Raw genomic sequence first — 16578 nt, forward strand, 5'->3', positions numbered from 1 at the left:
AATTAGTGGCCATGCTTGGCGGTTAGCGACAAGTACATACAAAACTAAAAGTGCATATGATTGGCTTCAAAAGGATAAAAGGGCACTGGAAACTTTATGGTCTTGGACTTGAATTTGGAAGCTAAAACTTTCGACAAACATGCAATTACTCATATGGTTAGTCTGCCATCTTACTATACTTGTTTGTAATATCTTTCTAAGTAGAGGTATTGTAACTTTACCAACCTTCTCATACTAGCATATGCCTTAGAAACTATTGGTCATTACCTATTTTGGTGTCCATTCATTTTTTTTGTTTAGTTAGTGTGTGGTATCTCGTTATCATTAACTCCTATTTCAAGAATAGCTCATATGTGGGGCACAATGTGGTGGAAGATTAGGGTTTAATAACTTTTTATTATAGTTTTTTATAATTAATTATTTTTAATTAATTTATAATTAAACTTAATAATTCTATTAATCACAATTATTAGTTAACAATCTATAAGGGGACTAAAATCACCAATTTGTAAAACTACAAGGACCAAATGTTAATGATTAAAAATTAAGAAAACCAAAATATTGGATTTAGAAAAATGAGGGAACCAAAATTATAAGTCTAAATAATTATATAGGATGAAAAAAAAAAAACCCTAATAAGTTTCTAGGTTTGTCCCTGGTGAACCATTAAAGTATCTAATAATCTTCATCCTGATTCTGCCATATACATACATAGGAGGTAAGCAAATTTATCAACAACTTAAAATAGACATAGGCTATATTTTGAAATTTCAACATCCAAAATAAACAACACTAAAAAATGTGATATAATCAGCAACCTAATTCCGTCTATAATCATTAATAGATTATTAAAATCTCAATATTAAAATCTCCACTATATCTAACATACACTAGTTAAGATGGATTAATTATTAAATATGTTCTAAGTTTGACATTTTAACACCATTTATAACTAATGAAATTTGATAGAAGCAAAATTCATTACGCCTAGTAACAACTTTTTCATACATTGAACATCTAATGTCCCAGTAATTTACCTTCTTGAGGTTATGTTTGTGTAATTGTTTGCATTTGCAAACAGACGTTGACAAAAACATTCAGACCCTTATGTTCAGTGGACCGTTGGATTTATCTTGGAATTTGTGCAACAAGTTAGACATACAACCAAACATGCACTAGGAATATGCGATATAGTATTACATTACAGCATTGATAATTAGAAATGGAAATCCATGATTTAAACCCTCCAATACAATCATTTTTTTTTCTATATACAAATTGCAAATACGCCAAATGCTTCCTTAATCTACAAACGAGGGAATACACGAAGAGGCCCTAAGCTCTACTGAAACTTTATGTCCGAAGGCTGTTTCAATAAATTTTCTTCTCATAAATTTTGCCCTTGAAGATTGTTCTTTTTCTCAAAGCTATATTGATTCCATATAAACTTGTACTTTAGTAACTAAAGATACCCGAGTGGGTAAAAACCAAAGAAAACAACACTAAAATGCAAAAGGCAACACAAGATTAATCTTGCTCTTGGCAACAACTGTTCATCCTGCCAATTCAACACGACTACCAGCAACAGCATCTATGATCATCTCATCTCTTTAAAAAGACAAAAATTGAGCTTTTTGAGGTCAAATACCACCACGAGACCAATTAAATAACTGGTCAAACACAATTGCTGCTATTCGCAGTCATGATTATATCATAAAGAGAAATTTGGAAGAAGAAAAAAACAGCATCGCAAGGATCAATTAGTAGATTCATCCACCATGTTTACTGAACCCACATACGTATTAATAAAATAGTAACCTGGAATCAGAAATTTTAAGATAATTTTTTTATTTGAAAACGTTGCCTTTCTTTGGCAACAAAAATGGAATGAGAAGTATCTGTCTCTAATGTTGCAGGTTTATATACGAAGATCCTAATTGTTTGGATTAAATACAAAACCGGAGAAAGAGGCTTCTTGGGACAAAAATCATCGATATTTGGCCGACATATTTTTTACCAAGTCTAGAATCCTAAAATAATCAAAGAAGAGAGAAGATTCTTTTCCCTCCAGTCCATCCCGGCTGACCCTGTTGCTACCAGCCAGGTTATTACATGGACTGCCACCAACAATTAGATCAAAACCACCAAATGTGCTCATCAGCTGTTCCAAGCGATCACCGTCTAGCTCCCTTACATCATCCATATCATATAGATTACCTTTCTGGTTTGTTTGCTCCCACCAACTTCTAACAATATTCCTATTAACTTCCGATTTTTCAACAGACACAACATTCTTGAGAGGGATGCCAAGCCGATGAAGAGCTACCTCCGCCCCACCAATTCCAGAAAAGAGAGAAAGAAGATTGATACCATTAGGATACATCTCCTTCAGAACTGACAAGTGGTATGCCACAGTGTCAACCTGAAATAAACTGAACCAAATAAGGAAAGAGAAATTTACGTGATAACATTAATGCATTAACCACTAGTTTCATAGAAAAGAAAACATGCTGAAACTGCATATGATTTCACTTTGACAGCATTATTCTTAATACAACAAACCAAAGCCTTTGCTAAGGTCTCACAACATAGATTGAATGTTGCCATAGGGTTCTGCCAAAAATCAATATTCTTTATGGAGGTAAGAGGTTATTTACATATAAATCATTTTTAACAGGTTCTTTCTATTATTCTTGGTCTTCCTCTACTTGATTCATCTGAATATGCATAAAAATTAAAATATTACTGAATAGTTCCAAGCGGTATCACATTTCTTTATGACAGTAAACACATCCGGAAGGATCTCTATGGAGGCTACATTATTTATATAGGAAGAGAGGGAATTATCATACCTGGAATGAATTACCAAGTGACTTGTATCTGTCAGTCCTACTTATCCCACCTCCTCTGGTGTGGTTCCTTGGGAAGCCCAACAGTGTTTCTACTTCATCAGGCTCTAATGGAGCAACCTTATTTCTTCCCACCCAAACCAAATTCCATTTCCTACACTGATGAAGAACATACTTCTGTACACTTTCAGGTGGATCTTCATCATAGATTTCTACAGCTTTCCTAATTCTTTCTGTTAGTTTTGCACTGCCAATACATGTTTGCAAACAATTAAGCTTGGTCCTAATATCCCATGAGGGCCACCATTTCTTTGTTAGGGGAAAAGCCTCATGTATTGTGCGCGGTGGAAGTGGTAGAAGTGGGAACCTATTTTGGATGGGGAGATTGTGAATATATCCCCTTTTCCTGGCTGCAGCACAGAAAAACTTCGAATCTACAAACTCAGGTTCAACATCATACAAGAATCTTGAAATTGTTTGCCAAACACCTTTTGGTGCTAAGGCTACATTCTCGTAATAGAAGTAAGGAGGCCCAATGGCATCTTCTGGAAGCCTTCTGTGTGTTATGAAGCTTGACTCTGTAGGTACACCAAACCCAATCATCGGATTTGGAAGATGAAGAGCTTCAGCATCCTCGTCATCTTCATTGAGGATTTTCTTCTCACATCCCCTAGGCTTTTTCCTTCCCAGCACTTCATAATCATATAATCTTCGTTTATTGGACTTAGCATAGTCATTGTATTGTAACTGTAAAAAGAACATTAAAATAACTTAAACATGTGACAGATAAATGAAAGGGGGAAGGGGGAGCAACAAATGGATGATGCTAGATAATTTGAAGGAAAAATTTACAGAAAATTAAATGCATTAAATTTCTATTTTATTCATCCAAAGATTACCATTATGGCTACATTGCTACCTTTTCTTGAGGAGGCAGAAGAGCATCTTCAGCCTTTGCCATTTGAGCAACACCTATAAAATCTACCAATTCTTCAAGTGAGGCGTTTGGGCCTGCAGTGTTTCATTAGAACAATGAGCCAAGAAAATAGAGTAAAAAGCTCATAAACAGACACTATGTAAACTTGCGAACACAAACAAACAAGAGACTGTGTGAGGTTATTATTGCAGTTGACCATGTTAATTTGTTTAAATTGATATTTGGAAAAACACCAAAATTTAGGACCTATTAATTTATTATACAAGCTTCACAAATGCGTTAAACAGTATATCATTCTTTAGAGATAATTATATAATACATGATCTGATTCTCATATGATGATTTATAGCCATTATATCTGGCATGCAACCCTGATTATAGTGTTAGCAATTAAATCATTCTTCGCTAGAAGTAATTACAGTATATTCATAAGGTGATTGTGTATTAGAAGATTTTCATCATCTATTATCCACAATAACGGTGATTCCAAACTGAAATGAATTTGTCTCTTCTCTGGAAATTATTGAAGCATGTAATCTTCACTTCAGGCAAGGGAAAAAACTACTAGGCACATATGTTCTGTCCATTATCTTGAGTATACAATAGTATAAAATGCAGATTGATATGCATTCAGCAGGTAGGAATCCACTGAGACATTCAAAAAGTTAGTACTGTGGCAGAGAATGAGGAAACACTATCCTGGATAACCATGTGAAATGAGAGTGATGAAAATGATGGATAGCATTGATTCATTAAAAAGATTCCAAGAATAACTTCAAAACCATGGTCCTGCTGGACTAGTTGATCCCGATCTCTATGAAACTAATAGTGTTGGACCTTTCAAAAAGGCTATATGATTAAATCTTCATAAAGCTGGACACTTAACTAAAGCATATTATATAATGCAAGGTGTTTAGATGACAATGTTTGTTCTTCATTCTTCAAGCACTCATAATCACATTTGAAACTACAAGTATTCAAATTCCAATGTAAAAGAGTTTAGTATGTCTAAATCAAACATTAGGAATATGAAGGGTTCACCCAGAAAAAGCTTTCAGAGATGCATTTTAGAAATGTGACAACAACTTGTGCTAAGAGCTCATATAAAATATCCAACAACTTACAGTAAATAGAATATCAATCCTTAAACCTAGGAAACAAAAATAATCGAGCAGCAATATTTTTTTTTATTTAATGGCTCAATTGCCCAAGGGACACAAATCAAGGTGCTCAAAACCAATTGAAGATAATGAATCAGTATCATACAACAAGCAACAATAATAAAATAAATTTCTATCATTTTTGCAAAAATAACAAGCTAACAACTCAAGCCATACATATGAATGGATCATACAAAACGCACCTAATCTTTCTATGGCAATTAAAGCCTCCACCTGCTTGTACCCCATTTTCACCAAAGACCGTAAGGTATCATCATTCTCAGACATAGTTTTTGCAATTTCCTACAAAAAATATCAAATAAAATAAGCAGGCTGTTTCTTATAATATATAACATGCCCCTTTATTGTTTCCTAGCAAGCAATTCCAGACCTCTCATAAATGTTTGTAAAAGCAAGTGGAAGCATGATGACATTTCATTTTTCTTTGAAGTAGGAAAATGAAATTGTACAAGTCCCTAAGATGCCCAACAAAGAAACACAAACCATCCTAATCTGTTTCATGTTTGAAAATGATTACATGCCACATTGCATGTCCTATAGCACAAGCAGAAACCATCCCACTAGATGACACTAAAGGCAGATAATAACAAGATATAAGATGAATCAGATCATACAGTCTAAAAAAAACATCAAAGCACAAAAAGAAGAGATTACTTCATCATCAGAAAAAATATCAGTATCTGAGAAATCATCCCAAGAACTCCCTGCATTCTCTGAAGAACAAGGATCTGGCTCAATTCGCTGCAGTGGACGGGAAGAACTTTCTAGAGCCTGCAAATATGAAAACAAAAATATCAAGACAATTGTAACATAATAGTCAAAAACTTATAATATGCAAATGGTATATTAAAGATATCAGAAAGAAATCTAAAAATATGTCAGTAGAACAAAAGAATCAAAATGAAAGGTACCAAAATTAAAGGAATTCAAGATGAATAACAAGTCACAAATTACACACACAATCTAAGAGAATTAAGAACATTGTCGGGAAATATATATATATAAAAAAAAGATGATGACAAAAATAGAAAAGTGTATAGCAAATTAGATAAAAATTAGAAAAATGTGATATGGGCAGTCTAAAAGAAGAAAAGAACACGTGAAAAAACAGTCGTATAAAGTGTGAAGGATCAAAGGTCAAAACAGAGGTAACTTTTTGTGGAATATTTTACCTAAAAATACCCCAAACAACAGAGTTCCAGGGGTAAAAATGGGTTTTTGAAGGATATATCATGGTAGCGCCGCTATAGTGCCATAGCACATGAAAAGCCACTATTTTGGCCACTGATAAAAACCATTATGCTATTTGAATCCCATAGCAGTCCATGGCCACTCAGTTCCACCAATCCGCTATAGTGCATTATTGACTGCTATGTGTAGATGTATGCAACCTTACCCTTGCACGTGGAGAGACTGTTTTCAAAATTTGAACTTGTGGCTTCCAAGTCACAAGATAGCAACCTTACCCTTGCTACAAGGCTCACCCTCTCCAGATTAGACAGGATGGCCCAAAAAAATTAACTACCAATGAAAACCAACAAGATTCACAATTCATTGTGTAGATTGTAAGATGCTAACAACTTCACAATATGGAAATGAAACTCTATTAATTTCGAAAACATGAGGCAAGACAACTACGGAAGAGAAATTCATTATAATTCAATAATAGCTCAAAGAGACAAAGGTCACAACAATGCTCAAGACTTATGAAAACATTAACTCACCTTGTATGTGAGAAGTTCTTCAAGTAGTTTATCTTCATTTTCCTCACCTGGATATTCATCAGAGCAATATTTATTTGTGAACTTTATGAATCAAATCTATATTTAAATAGAATAAAGAAATGCTTTACCATATTCCTGAATTACTTTAGAAACCATTTCTCTAGAAAATCCCATGCTGACGAAGTGATCAAGCACCTTGGAATTAGCCAAAACTGCAGATGAGCTTGCCTGAAGGGGGAGAGAATAGGACATTAGTAGCTAAAAATTAATACATGTATGAATTCCACAAAATCTAAACAGTAAAATAGACATTATACATGAAAAATAGTTTTGTATGGTTTCAATCCGGAAGTTTTTTTTCTTTCTGCATTGACCTGCAAGGTTAGTTTATCATTTTGGTTCATTATGGTTAGTTGGTTATCAAGTACGCCAGCAACAATCGGAATTAGAGAAGGCCAAAATCCCAAAAGAAAATTTATAGTTGCCAAAGACAACGTATTTGCATTATCTTAAACTTTCTGGTAATATATCCTCAAAATTCTTAATATTCAACCACTCAAAACATAAAGAAAAAGAAAAAGTCTCTAAAAGCTTACCTCTCCAGAGCCAGTAACAGCATCTCCATTAGGAAGGGTTAAACATGAAGACGACGAGTTATAGTTCTGAATTTCAAGCTCATCTTCAGTGTTCCAATCAAAATTGTCACTCTCCAAACCAGAATCATCTCCTCCCTGCCAAAAAGAAACTAAGATATTCTCCCAAAGAAACTAAGAATGAGGACTCGTAAAGAACCAAAATATGCTCATACCATCTTCAATCTCTCAGTTACTTCGCAGAATAAAAGATAATTAGGCTGCCCAAGCACAGAAGTAAGAGTATTAGCATCACACAAAACTAAGCTAATCAAACACAAAAGCCTAAAATCATGCCAAACCCTAAACAAACGAATTCAACACCGATTACAAATTCAAACAACACAGAGATTCACAAACCACGATTAGAATCCCTACCAGTCTGAGAAAGCAGGAGCGCGAATCCCTACCTCTGCACAAAACTCAAAAAAAATGCACGTCAGCTCAAATTCAACCTCGTAAAACTCAAAATTAAACAAACAAAAACGGCAAAGAGAGAGAACACAACCCTTCTTCGCATACGAATTTCGCGAAGAGGAAGAAGGAGCACTCGCTAGTGATGGCGAGTAACGAGAGAGAGGGTTTTGAAATTTGCAGAAACAGACTCAGACTGAGTGACGTCCCTGAATCAAGTACAAATTCAGGGACAATGCAACAACACAAGCATGGAAAAACTTTCCATACTCGCGCAGTTTTTTCTGTGAAAATTTCTGTGTTCCACTCCCGCTGGGGACACGTTAATCAGGGACAAAGTTTCTCACAAATCAGTGCACGTGTTTTGATCTGAACCGTTTGATTGCAACACCAGCTCTAGAGCTGGTTTTGTTTTCGGGAGGAGTAAGGAAAAGAAATGGAAAGAAATGTAGAAATCTTACTCTACAAAGTGAATTAGGGTTAATATAACATTAATTTTATTTTACAAAATTATGTTTAAATGGTTTTTAAATATAAAATAAATAAATAATTCTTTATCATTAAAAATTTGTTTAAATTGTTCTTTTAAATTTTTATTATTTACTTTTCGTATATTAAGTTTTAAAAAAATAGTTTTTATTCTCAAAAGTTTCATTTTATTACTTTTTTGTTAATAACATTTAACTTTGCTTATATTTTAAATTTTAAAATAATTAATTTAATATAATGATGGCTAAAAATTGTTATTATTTTTATTTTATTTTAAAAAAATAAACAACTGAACGCGTCTTCGTATGCTGAGAAGCCCAAAAGTCTTTAAGAACACTAAGAAGAGAGGAAGTTGGAGGGAGTGACGACGTGAGATAGAAGGAAGACGACACCAAAGCTAAAGAGAAGACATTTTCTTCATACTTTCACCATTTTCTTTCATTCAAACATTGTTTTCTCCTTGTATTGAGCTCTCCTTATTATTATTACTAGAGGGCTAGAAACTTCATTGTTGGGGAGTTTTTCTACTGAGCATTCTTAATGTAAAACTTCTAACTATTTATTTAATATTATTTCTAGTATTCTCTGTTTCTATCTGTGTTTATTGTACGTACTTGTGGCTTAATCATCCATTTGTATGCTTGGTTAGGTTTTGGGTGTTGGAAAATGCTTAGAATCCTTAGAACTTGGTAGAGCAACTAGGGGTCTTTATATCTAAGAATAGAGTGCAGTAATCTAGTATATTTTGCATCTTGTGCGTAGTACAACTCCATTAGAATGAGTTTGTTGAGGAATCAAGAACACAAACTAAGAGAGTTAGGCTCTTTCATATAATGAATCATGGTCTGAGTAAATCGATGGTGCAAGAACGCTAGAGTAATATTAAATAGAGAAAAACCTATTAGTACGACAAGAGGAAGTTCAATAGAATACTCCCCGACGCTTTTATTTTGATATTTATTTCGTTCTACATCTTTGTGTTTAATTTGTCATTCGTTTAAGTTTAGAAGAATTAATCGAAGAAAATCAAACCATGAATGAGTCTCTCTATTTTTATTACCAAAGTTGAAAATGTTTACACACTGAATATACGACATCTAAGTAAAACAAATTATCTGTGGACACGATACTTGGACTTACCGTTTTAATTATTACTTGTGCAAATTGATATACTTGTCAATAGTTCAACACATTACAAAAAAGATTTTTGTGAAGTGTGAGGATGGGAGGGAGAATGTATCTTCGGTGAGTTGGAAAAAATATGTTCTCCAAAGGCTTATGGGGGAGGGGTTAAGGGTTAAAGATATATTGTTTTTCAATTTTACTCTTTTGGCAAAATATAAATAGTATTTATTTAACAATAGAGGTGACCTTTGGAATAAGGTTCTTGAGTCAAAATATTTTGGGTGAAGGGAGTTTTGTGATTGTGGGACTTTATCATTTGAGTCCATTTGGTAAGAGATTTGAAATTAGTGTGTGAGGGAACACAAAACATGTGGTTTGATGAGCTTATTGAGTGGGGGGTTGGTGATGGTAAAAATAATAGTGTTTAGGAGGATAGGTGGGTAAGACAATACTCTCTTCAAAATCTATTTTCAAGGATATTTTAAAATTCAAAACAAAAAGGAGAGGTAATTGGAAGTATGGGATGTTGGAGGGGTGGTAATTGGAAGTAGGGTTTTGCTTGGAGAAGAGAGTAGTTTGAGTGGGAAAATAGGGTGGTGGTGGATTTTTTGTTGGTGTTGGATGGAGTTAGAGTTGGTATTGGAGGGGAAGAATATTGGATTTTGTTAGAGGATGGATCTAATTCATACTCAATTAAATCGACATATAAAGTTTTATTGGGTTCAAGGTTTGATTCCTCTGAGGTTGACATTTTCAAAACTTTGTGGGAAATTAAAATTCCTCTAAAGGTATCTTTTATGTTGTGGAGAAAATTCTTGGATAGGATCCCAACAAAGGTGAATTTACATAGAAGACAAATCCAAATTCATGAATAAGAATTGTTTTGTGCTTTCTATAAAAAGGTGATTGAAGATGTATCTCATTTGTTTTTTACTTGTCCAATTACTCATAATATTTGGAAGTGCTAGTACAACATTATGAGATTAAATTTTTCTCTTCCTGGATCTACAATAGATCACTTTTGGCAACATGCACATGGGTTGATTGGGAGGAAAGCTAATGATTGGTGGGTGGTGGGTTAGTGTTCTATTATCTGGAACTTATGGTTTCAGGGGAATGACATTGTATTCGAAGGAAAACAACTTGATTGTAAGAAAGTGTGGCACAAAACCATGTTTTTCGTGTGGACATGGCTAAAAGCACTCCAAAAAGATTTCCCAACCACATATCAAATGTGGCAAGTTGATCTAAGAGCTTCAATGGAAAATTTCAAGTTTATTTGCTGATTTAATACAAATTTTGGTTTGGGATTATGTGGGAGGTGTTGTATCTCTCTTTTTTTAATGTAGTTATTAGTTTGTATAAATTAAGATTCAACTTTTATATATGTTACTAAGTTGTATTTCTTCCTTGTTTTGATATGCACTATCGGGTTGTCCAATTCAGGGAGAGCCATTGGAGATGTATATGTTCATATTGCACACCTTGTGTTATATAATAAATATATTATTGCTGATAAAAAAAAATGAAAGTGATTTTTTTTCTTGCAGACATGCTACATAGGACAACATATATTGTTGAGAAAGTTGATGCATTTAGGAGCCTTGAAAAACACTCAAAACAATGTGAAGCTTGCGTCTTCAGCGCAACCTCAAGCCTATTTTCGTGATAAACTGCGATTTTGTTGTACAATTGTACAATGGAATTGTACAATTTGTTGATCTGAAATCGATACTCATTATAGATTCTATTCATAATATATTTGACCCTCTATTTTATTCATTTTAATTAGCAATACAATTTGTTTATTTTATTGAATCCGTTAAAATATTAATGCATCTCACATGTCACTGATCACTATATAGCAAGCAAATAAACGGAATGCACGGATACTTTTTAAACAAGTGTCACGTGAAAACAAATGCATGCTTTGAGTTCATAGTTTGCCTTACGTATGTATTTCACATGTCGTATAAGTTAAAGGAGCATTTGAACTTTGGAGTATTTTTATTATTTTTTAATAATGTAGCCTCTCGATGCTTCTCTCTAGGCTCTTGTAGACATTAGAAACTCTCTCTTATTTATTTTATTTTATTTTTGATAAATAGATTAAGCTAGAGAAACATGTGCCGTGGAAGTCTAGATTAATGTGTGACATTCTGTACTTAAAATGAAAAAAAAAAAAAAAAGATGGGGTAAGTTTTGGTAATTGGTGCAGGTGCAGTTAACAGGAAATTAATAAAAGAAAAATAATTATATAAGTCATGTGCATGGGATACTTCAACTTCAACATGCAGTTGAAGGAGGGAGAAAGTAATGATAAGGGGAACTGCATATCCTGTGTTGACAGTTATAAGTTTCTTGAAAAAAAAAACTTTGATTTCACATCTTTTAAAAATATATAAACCTTTGGCCAAAAAAGGTATATAATTTTTTTTGGATACTATATAAACTTTTTTTTGGTGGATTAGAAGGAAAAAAAATTATAGACGTAATGTACAATTTTCATTTTTCTTTTTCACGATAGTAGTTACATGGTTAGAACTTATAATATTGTGTATATTATTCAAACTTCTATCACTAATGCGTAGTATTAATTACGTAAATGACATAAAAATTAATAGTGACAGGCTCACATAAGTAAATGAGTTTTTGGTTTGGCTCGCATAAGTAAAGTTACTATTCAATAAGAAGTTTATATATTAATTTTGATAATTTTTTATTAAATATTTTAGATAAAATTTAATTGCAATTAATAATTAATAGTTACTTGCTAAATTTACTGAATTTATGTTTTTAATAAAAAATAATATCACTAATTATAAACAACTTATAGAACATAATTAATGCTTGCACCTTTGGTGGTAATATTTTTTATATTTAAAATTAATGAAATGCTGTTTGCATTCAATTGCATCTCAAAAAAGGTTAAACGATTTAACTATTTTATCAAGGAAAAAAAATATTATATTAAGTTCCTTATATTTTTGACATCGAATTTTCTAATCAAATGATTACACGTGAATATTTATTTTAAATTTCATTGCAGATATTTAATGAAAAGAATGCCTATGTACCATTATTTGAATGAAAATCTTGATTATAAGGACACGATAACTTGATTTAGGTTTTTCCTTTAATCAAATGAAAAAAAAAATTCTAGATTTGATTATATGAATTCAATAACTAATTTTACATCAGAACGTAAGAGAAATAAATATAAATAATACCACTAAATATATATTTTCCATGGCCTTAAAGTCTCAAATATCCCTTCAGCCGACCCTGAAAATTGTGGTGTAAAAATTAAGATTAAGAGTTTTGATTTTGACATTGGTTGTTTTTGCTTTATTTATTTATTTTATTTCAAATCTTGAGCAACTTGACTTGAAGCAAACAAACTTCCTGATTTTATTCATATCTGAAGTCTATAGAGATTGATTAGAAGTTAAATTGTCCATTAAACAACAAATGCAAATGTGTGGCCTATTATTAATGTGTTCCTGATTCCTGTTATAGTACAAGACTAGAATACTACTGATTAATACATGCGGGGTCTCTTCTTGCATATGATCGCAATCATGATCAGACATATCCATACTTTAAGTCTTGGATATTAATTATAATCATCAACCATTTGAAACTTCTTAGTTTACAAGGAGAGATCAGTTAAGAAACAATCTGAAACATGTCAATTTTATACATGTATCTAAAACTTGGATATTGCACATTAAATAAGTAATCTGCACCTATATAATATAACTTCGAAGCCAAGTAACAATTAGGAGCCTCATAATAACTAAGTGACGAATTTCGAACCCACATGTTTGAACATTGCTAAGTTTTGGAAGCAATAATTCTCTATCAGGCTATATTGTTTTTATAGAGAATTTTAGGTACCTGGAGATATTGAAATTTATTTATTTAAAGATTTAATATTTCTTAACACATGTTGTTATACTATTTTTAATCACATGTTTAAAGAACCTGTAAAAAAAAAAAAATACTTAAAGGATATAATTACGGTTAATCATTATTATATTGATTTTTTGTGTCCTATATCATACTTAAATTATTATATTAATTTTTGTGTGTCCTAGATCATAGTTAGAGACTTTCTAAGTACGAATTAAATGCGTAATTTCTTGCCTAGCTATTTATGTGTTAAATTTTCTTTAATTTTAAGAGAAATTACATTTGTTTTCTACCTTATTAGATGAGATATTAATCTCATCACCTGTGTTGCGTGATTGTCATAAATCTAAAGAAATTTTACACATCAAACAAAGAAAATTAAATATAAATTCTTTTCATGTAAATATAACATAGCCTTACTGTCTGCTTCAACCTGTGAGTTATAATTCTATCAAATTATATTTGACATTTGAGGAAATTAAAAATAAATGCTTTGGTTTTGGTAAAGAGTATGACCCACTTCAATCTCAATTTAATTAATGTACCTCTAACTACTAGAAGATGATAGATAAAACCCTAAGTATATAGATTGATGTTCAGTATTGGTCGTTGAAGAAGAGCTAATAACATGGTTACATGGATGACGGCGTGATCTCTGTGTCTTTGAAATGAAATGGGTTGCAAATATATATATAGTACTTTAATTTTCAAACATTGCGTCTCCACTGGATTTCCTTTTTCCGAACGCTTCACTACAATCTTCTGCAACATTACTTGACATGGCCTTTAATTCTTATTTAAAATACTCTTTTCATCAGTTCCAAAAAAAAATAAGTATCGTATTTAAAAAAAAAATTAAACGTCGAAATGATTTTTTTTATTTAAATTAAAAAATATTATATTTTAAGAATTAAAAAAAGTTTTTTTGTAATGGATACTCAATGGAAGCTATTTAATATTGAAATTCACATCTTATCATTGTTTAGAAATAGACCATGTAGAAAAAAAAACTCAATAAAAAAAAGTAAGGTTTAAAGTCTTTGAAAATGTCTTTTTGAACTTAGAGTATAAACAAATTTTGAAGTAGTTCCAGAAGTATTAGATATCATACTAGGTATTTTTTTTTTAAAAAAAAAAATACTCTGAACTTTACTAAAATATTGTAACCTATAAACTAAAGTGATAGATATTTTAAGCTTGGAGAAAACCACGAATTGTAGATAGAGAAATAAGATACAACGTTGCAGTAAAAAAAATGGCCAAGAAGAATATTGCACGAGATATGTTGAATCATCAGTCTATGTGTGAAATAAATATAGAGATATGTTAAATTCAAAATATGAATTTTAGACAATTTTAGCAAGGTACGTAGGTAATTGCAACCAGCTCTCATAATGAGAAACTTCTCCAATTATATACAGTTTGGACATTATCAATATCTTTTTTTTTACTGAAGACATTATCAATATCTAAAAGCTGTTTTATTAATCATTAATCACATTCTTTTCACGAGTTCATCAGATGGCTGAATTTATAAATCGATCCTAAAGCATATTGACTACTTTCTGTCTCCGTTTAATTGGTATAGAACATTAAGAATATAAAGATTTTATGACTAACGAGGATTCCAAATTCTGTCCAAAAAAAAAAAAAGAGGATTCCAAAGTGATCATATATTCAAATATGCCAATCAAAAGTAGTTATGAAGTCATTTAGTATCTATACATGGTGTCACACAAACTTCAACTTTAGGTATTAATTAATGTTGGCTTAAAGAATAATCATATATGCGGTTTTGCCGTGTTGGTTTAACTGTACATCAAAATATAATGTTAGACTAAAATGTAACATATTCTTAAGAAAGATATAACTTTAATAAAATAGGTCAAGGGCAAAAACGATCGATTACAAGTTAACATGTACAACTTTTTTTTTTTTTTCGTTTTCTTACAAGTTAACTCAATTAGTATTATTAGTTTAGGTAAAACAAATATTATTAGAACCAGTTAAGATTAGATAACAATATTTTGTTAGTGTAATAAACAGAATTAATTTTAAATTTTTTTGTTAGTTGAATAATAAAAATTGAATATAAAACAGAAGCAAAAAGAATAGAGGACGAAAATGCTCTGTCAAAAAAAAAAAAAGAGGACGAAAATGCATTTTTTTTCAACCTAATTAACGTAAGCACCACTGATTTAACGATTCTCTTTTAATAATCACAAATTTTAATTACAATTCACAGAATTTTTTTTGATACACAAATCACAGCAATTTCTATTGTGATCACACGGCTAATGAAAATAATTTTGGTTTGATAAAAAAATTAACTGCAACTATTAACATTTAAATATTTTTTAATTACAGTATTAAATAGTATAAGTTTAATTAAATATCTATTTGAATAAGTATAACATTTAAAATGATTTTGTCACATTCAAATTCGCGGCATATGTAGCATCATAACTTGAATTACTGTTGAACATTAATTCACATGCGGTGTCACTTTCATAGGTTGATTTATTTAGCTTCCCAATAGTTCCCTTTGCCGTTTTGGTTGCCGGGTTTGATGGCTTTCTAAGTACGAATTAAATGCGTAATTTATGTGTTAAATTTTCTTAAATTTTTCTTTAATTTTTAAGTAAATAGAAGAAAGATTAAATATTGATAAATTAGTTTATATGTAACAACATTGTGTTGGTCTAACTAACCAACAAAAATGATCTAATTGGTAAAATTCATATCCTATTATGATGTGTGTTAGAATTTTATTATTAATGTGAAGACTTTCTTGATAGATTATTTGTAAATATAAATATTGATTGAGACATGTTCTTGTTTTGATAAATTCCTGTTATTTGATTTTTTTTGTTAGCTAAAAAAATATTATGTTGGTGCAAATGAAATTGGACTTAAATATCTTAAGACTTCAAATTTGAATTTTATAAATAAAAAAATAATTAAAAAGAAAAACTTTATTAAAAGTGGCAAGTCAAGTTCTTTAACAAGATTCAACAAAATTGATCAATATTTTACATCAATCATCCTAAACTAAAAAAAATATACTTGAAATTTTCTATTTTAAAATATATTATATACATATTTTAAAAACTAATAAAATAATATAATTTTTAATATATAGGTACTACTTTTTATGATAATGAAATTTATTTAAATTATATATATATATATATATATATATATATATATAATATTATATATATAATTTAATACAGTATAAATTAAATTGGCTTTCTAATAATACTAAATATTATCTTTATTATGTACAACATAAAGAAAAATTATTAATTA

The 16578-nt window shown here is 30.9% G+C and overlaps 1 protein-coding gene across 1 annotated transcript; it reads right to left on the bottom strand.

The window, feature by feature from the left end:
- Positions 1 to 1819: 1819 nt before the first annotated feature.
- LOC114411668 (DNA (cytosine-5)-methyltransferase DRM2-like) lies at positions 1820 to 8137 on the bottom strand. The gene is made up of 11 exons (XM_028375318.1): positions 7832 to 8137; positions 7702 to 7735; positions 7500 to 7544; positions 7288 to 7422; positions 6820 to 6919; positions 6692 to 6738; positions 5622 to 5738; positions 5150 to 5249; positions 3769 to 3860; positions 2853 to 3596; positions 1820 to 2422 (listed from the first exon to the last, which is right to left on the bottom strand). The coding sequence occupies exons 3-11, from the start codon at positions 7500 to 7502 to the stop codon at positions 1988 to 1990; spliced, it is 1773 nt and encodes a 590-aa protein (XP_028231119.1). The 5' UTR covers positions 7503 to 7544; positions 7702 to 7735; positions 7832 to 8137; the 3' UTR covers positions 1820 to 1987.
- Between the last annotated feature and the right edge of the window lie 8441 nt (positions 8138 to 16578).

The sequence above is a fragment of the Glycine soja genome, chromosome 5, assembly GCF_004193775.1.
Source record: "Glycine soja cultivar W05 chromosome 5, ASM419377v2, whole genome shotgun sequence".
NCBI lineage: Eukaryota > Viridiplantae > Streptophyta > Magnoliopsida > Fabales > Fabaceae > Glycine > Glycine soja.